At 34.7% G+C, this 6,193-nt stretch overlaps 1 protein-coding gene across 3 annotated transcripts; it reads right to left on the bottom strand.

The window, feature by feature from the left end:
* Positions 1-216: 216 nt before the first annotated feature.
* Positions 217-5,617, bottom strand: LOC128224502 (uncharacterized). Of its 3 annotated transcripts, none has more exons than XM_052934352.1 (2): positions 5,159-5,617; positions 217-2,948 (listed from the first exon to the last, which is right to left on the bottom strand). In XM_052934352.1, the coding sequence occupies exon 2, from the start codon at positions 2,943-2,945 to the stop codon at positions 675-677; it is 2,271 nt and encodes a 756-aa protein (XP_052790312.1). In that variant the 5' UTR covers positions 2,946-2,948; positions 5,159-5,617; the 3' UTR covers positions 217-674. The 3 variants fall into 3 exon arrangements, with proteins under 3 accessions (XP_052790312.1, XP_052790314.1, XP_052790313.1); XM_052934354.1 differs by lacking the exon at positions 5,159-5,617 and adding an exon at positions 3,178-3,272; XM_052934353.1 differs by lacking the exon at positions 5,159-5,617 and adding an exon at positions 3,135-3,256.
* Between the last annotated feature and the right edge of the window lie 576 nt (positions 5,618-6,193).

Here is a 6,193-nt window from a genome sequence, read left to right as displayed (position 1 = left end):
TGTTTAAATAATAATGCGCTGGGTTAACACAATGATGTGCAAGGTGATATGCAGTTTAAAATAGTGCGAATTAGCATACCCTTTTGTTAAGATACGTTCAAAAAATTGCTACATTAATGAAAAGCAAGCCGAAGAATCTTTGATAAATCTTGGTGTTGAACCGAGGGGAAGAAATAATTAAAGATAATTACGAATAAAAAGAACATGTACGAGTACTGACTAAAATACCTGCTTTTATTTACTTACTTAAAGAGTCAACACGTCCTCTTTCGATATCGGGATCAATTTGATAAATTCTACACTAGCAATAAACTTGCGAGATGAAAGCAATGCTCATTATATATCAAAAAAATCATATTAATCATGACGTATTTCCCTACCATTAAAGGTAAAAGTACAACAATTGAAGTTTCTTCATTGACATATAACACCTTTTTATATGACATTTAAACAGTACTGATCATCAAAAAAAATCAAACAAGTGTACATCGAGTGTTTTCATCGCAACTATGAACATTTTCTTCTTTTAATTAATTGTTTTCTAGCTCTGCAGATATATGATCACTGCCTTATCATCGAAAACGAAACTATTGACATATATAATGGCTAAAAATCGATCCATTTTAACAATCCTCTGATTAAAGTTCTAGATATGTTTTGCTTGATCCAATTGTTCATTCATTGATGTAGTCTATTTTCAACAAATGTAACTTTTTGTCCTTGTAAGTTGTGATAATCAGACGATCATTGCTTTCATCGTAAGCAATCCTCTTACACTTATACATGTTCGAAATATAATTCACGCCTAAAGGTGTTCCGTCTGGTTTCAAAATGTGAACCTCCCCTGTAAAACCGACTACATAGATAAATCCATATTTATCGTGTGTTGCAGCCTCGGGCTGGTCACATTCGTACGAGAACTTCTCATTTCCATCAAGGTCACATCCATGAACTACTCCTTCCGTTTCACAGCATTGAATAACGAGCATTTCAGTGCCAGTCTGACTAACAACAACATGCAGTGAATATCCATCGTCGATTGGAATGCTAACATTTTTTATCGACTTAAAGGTGTCGTCATCGTGCAGCTGTAGTTTGCTTAATTTCCACTTAGAGTCTCGACCTTGCATCGAAATTAGTACATCGCCATTAGGTAAGGATTGAATGCTCTTTGGGTGCCAAGGTGTAGTAACATATGATTCAACCGTTAAAACAGCATCCTCCTGCATATTGACTACCAAAAGTTTGTTCGTTGCTTTTTTGCAAACCAGAATGGAACCGTTATCTCTAATTATCATATGGCCAGGGGATGTATCAATATCACATTCAGAAACAAACGAAAAATCATTTTCCGTAATAACAAGTCGATTGTGAAATGCTTCGGAAAATACAATTTGACCATTCTTCAGAACGATAACATCAGAAATCCAACCGTAATTTTTATTTGGAAACATCAGTGTTGTACTGGTGTCGCGCCTTAAAACAGGTGTACTTGAACACTTGTAGGGCTTAATGGTCTTGCAATATCTTGTGTAAGGCGATGCTACTCCTTTAGCAACTTCATCTTTTCCATCTACTTTCATGTTATGTCTATTGTGTTTATGTCTCTCTTTAAGAGGTTCTGTCTCTAATTCAACGACTTTTGTTTCCGGCTTCTTTACCGTAGGCTTTGTTTTATCTACATCTCTATTAGTTTCATGTTGTTCAACCTTTGATTGAGACAGCTTTTGTTGTTTAACCTCGTCATTAGTCTGACCATCTCGTGTTGCAACTTGAACACATTGAATAGTTTTAGGGTTAACTTGTATGTCCAACGAAACCAGTCTGAGAACACTTTCAGTTGTTGCTTGAAAAAATGGATAGGGTGAAAGTGTCTTTTGTTGGTCTTCAAAAGCAATGTTTATGTCATCAACAACTTTATCTGGATTTGATGCCTCTGTATTTTGTATATTTAGCTTCGCTATTTTGCATTGCATGTGATTTTCCCATCTATCTGTTTTCTTGTTATCATAGTTTCTTAATATTTTAAATACAGTTGAAAACAAGCAGACACGTTTTTCCTCAACCTCAGTCATATCGATAAACTCTGCTACTATCAGTTTAGTTTCTTCAATCCTGGCTTTAATTTTACCTTTAGATTCGTTAAGACGTTTTGCTTGATTGTCCATGGCTTGGTCAAAAGTCTTCAGACAAGTTTTCTCGTGGTTATCAATGACTTGTAGAGCTTTCTGTCTAACTGTTTCAAAAGTTGATACTATTTGAACACGTTGATTTTCTGATTCTTTTCTGGCTTCATCTATTTCACCAATGAGCGCTCCATAGTGCTCAATCACTGCCTTGAGATCGCCTAATACAGTCTTGTGTATTTCACCTCTCTGTATAATTTTACTTGCATCTTCTAAATCAATAATATGGTCACATTGCCTGTGGTTCATGTCTCTTATTATACACAGTCGGCAAATGAATTCCTCGTGATTGCCACAGTAGAATTCAACGTTTTTACTGACATGTGTAGAGCAAAATGTGTAACAATCATCAGAAGCAGACAAATGCGTTCTCCTATTGCTCGTTTTCCCCGAAACTTGGTTTTCAACGGGAACGCTGTGCCTACAAGGCCTTTCTGGAGAGTTCGTCTTTTCACACATGCTGGCTTTCTCGTGCTCCGAAGTACTGTCAGTGTTTGTGACATTAATAACTGATGGTTTGCACGAAATTACCCGTAATTTGCCCATCCATTCAGAAATGCATGTTCTTGAATCTGGACCTTGAAATTGCGTCGTGCATTTTGGACATGTTAGAATAAGATTCTTCTTTTTGCGCTTTTTGATCTTTTTCTCAAAGCTAGCGGTGATATGTTTGGTAAGACAGTCCTCGCACAAAGCATGGTGACATTCTGGTAAAACTCTGGCATCCTTCCAATCACTGGCACACAAGAAGCACGGCATTGGCTACAATTAAATTTGAAACGAGAACTTTAACTCAATTTTAATCAGTAAATAATTTGTTTGTACTGTGCGATATTTTATCTTATAAGAAGATACTAATAATTTGTCATCTAAACATTAATAATATGTAAACAATATACATATATATTCAAAAATCCTTATTCTCATAAACTGTTAAATAACACTTACGTTACAACTATATTCAGAAAAATATCAAAGATAATATTTGTACCCCATCAAAATATAATAAAACATCGACAACTGTATTCCACTTAAGTTTAAAAGCTCACAATTTTGCGTGCTTTGGTAGCTCTCTTTAAACCTTACTGAATTACGTCGATAACCTGACTGCACTTTATTATAATGTTGACGAACATAGCTTCATAGGCCATGCAAATATAATTCTTAGATAAGCGTCATTTGACAAATCGGTTTTGAAATTTGCAATTTTGAAGCAAATATAATGATGAAACACATTCAGAATATTATAATGAAACATAAACTATTTAAACATGTATATGTGAATTGTCTTACATTCACCATAACATAGTTCAAGAATACAAAATGGAATATGGTCCTTATTTTTTCAGTATTTATAAACATAACCACAATAATAATACATTTAATATTTTGAATTTTGCTGTAATACTCATCAGTTATGTCACGACAAAGCCAATGGACATTGTCTGGTTTGGTTTACGCTAACACAAATCAGAATATCTACAGTGCTCTCAATAAAACCATTGATCGCATGCGTTATTTCTAAATGGAAATATGACACCATTCTTTTGCCAGCGAGTACTTATTTAAGCATTGAAAAGTTATACGTCTCAAATTTTAAGAATGATTACTCTACTTGTTGTAAATACGACTGAACAGGTAGTTTTATTGATCGCCAATCTGTTTGTAAAATATTAAGGGGTATAAACGTTTAACCGTATTAAATCGCAAGCTTTAATTCTAAATTGAAATATGACACCTTGCCTTTGACAACAAGCATGTCCTATACATGCATTGGAAGGTGTTACGGCTCACTCTATAGGAATAGCTACTCTGTTCATTCTAAATTCGACTGTACATATAATTTAAATGATCGCCAAATCGTTCTTAAAGTGATACTCGTATCTATAATCAATACATGCACATGTTGGCAAACAGAAAGTTTGTGTGAGAACTCTTTAACTGCATACGATATATTGCATTCATGGAAAAAATAATTACTGATAACAACATTGTAACCGTGATTTAATAGCTAAAAACACAGATTTTAAATGACTGGTGGGTCCGTAACGATTTACAGTGATCAAATACTGTCTCATTAAGTAGAAATGTCGTGTTTTCTGAACTTTTCTTCAATTTAAACAGTGTATCCTTAATTGGAACAATTGTTTTAAATCTCTATTTATTCCTTTTGTCAAATTAAAACAATTGTATTATTTATGATATACCTTATTTAGAAATAAGGGTGCATCTTTAACGTATAAATAGGTAAGGAATTATTCCTGGTCGAAAAGCTGTACTTATAGCTCTATAATTCTAATTTTACTGACCAAATTTAGCTTGTTTTCAAAATGAAAATATGTTAACTATTGTTTGAGATGAAAACTCAAAGTCTAAGTGTTAAATATTAATTTAGTAAACTCAATGATAGCACGGCCGAGTGTCGGTAATGACAACACACATGAATGTTTATTTACGAATATAATATCATAATGAGAAAACTATGAACAATATGTGGCATATTTTTAAACATTAATAAAGTGTAGCTAAGCATTTTGTCAACTATTACATTTTATTATTCATAAGCATTCTCTTTGATGGTGAATTAGGCCTCATGGTAATTCCATGTCAGAATGGTATGAGCTTAAAATCCCATACCGATTGTTTTAGGGCAACGTGTATTTGATGAATGCAAAATCAACATATCGCATTTAAGTGTAGATGTAAATCTTATGACACTGAATTATCCATTTTTGCCATCATTATTATATCCTAGCAGTGCAAAAAATCGATTTCAATTGAGATGACAGCTTAGTTTTCAAGGACAAGGTCAAGGCCTAGGACACAATCTTAACCTCATAACAGTATATTAACCTAAAGGAGCTCTGCGAAGAAAGGTAACAAATGCCTATGTGCATGATCAAACTATTCAGCAAATCATAAAGCTACTATCCCGAAAGCTTTCTTATTTCAACACATCTAATAATACTTACAGGTGAAAACTATAATCCCAGGTGAGAAGTTTAAGTTTAAACTTCAATAGTTGCAGTCACTTTTTCCCTTGTCTCTTTAACGGTACGAACTCACCTAACGTTTGTTTTGTCTCTCAGGACTCCACAAGTCCCAAAACCCAATAGACTTTTACTCCTACTGTGTTTCCCTTTGGCTCTTAAAGGCCATAAATACAAAACGTGTAACGTTCACTTCTGTCCAATCGGTGGTAATTGTCTGACGTTTCCTTGCTATCTAGACTTCTACCTTCCAATTCTAACACAGAGATCATACCAGAACTTGACACTGAGGTAACCGAGAATTATGACTTAGTGAGTCAGAGTTATTTTTGTCCTAGTAATGAAACCTCTCTGATATTCCTTCCAGACTATCCCGCCAGTAATACGATCAATGAATCCGGCTAGCGGCAGAGCTAAACTGACTTTACTGTTTGTTCGTGAGTGTTTGGGTTGGGTGGCGTCGTAAGCTCATTTACACTCGCACTCGGGCAAGGCCTATTCGGCGAGCGCTCCGATAAAACTGTTAATCATTTTAGGATTTAAACGCAAAGTGCACAGACTAAATGTGACCAAGGTTCAGCTTACCCTGGTTCTTTAAAGTCGTGAGCCATAGTGTATAACTGTCACATGAGACCCCCATTAAACACCCTTCCTGAAAGTCGATTAATATGTTTTAGTGTTACGGCGTGAAATCGAACCTGCGATCCCTGGATCGACAGTCAAATGTATTACCACTAGAAACCTCTAGACCACGGATCCGCCACATAATATCATAATCTTATTGCTACTGAAACAAATATGTACATGTTAGGAACTTCAAGCTATCGTATCGGAAATTAATGAATTTCAAAGATATTCGATCATAATTATGTGAATTAGAGGTTAATTTTGGCTTTATTTGAACAAGTTTATGTGCAGCAAAAGGAAAACGCTTACTGTTTACCAAACTTAAATGCTTTTGGCCTTCAGGGATTGCAAATAGTATCAAGTTACATTCGACAACAAATTAATTAAAGG

This window comes from Mya arenaria, chromosome 17, assembly GCF_026914265.1.
Source record: "Mya arenaria isolate MELC-2E11 chromosome 17, ASM2691426v1".
Lineage (NCBI taxonomy): Eukaryota > Metazoa > Mollusca > Bivalvia > Myida > Myidae > Mya > Mya arenaria.
The sequence above is the reverse complement of the archived record's forward strand: the minus strand, read 5'-3'. Positions and strand labels throughout refer to the sequence as shown.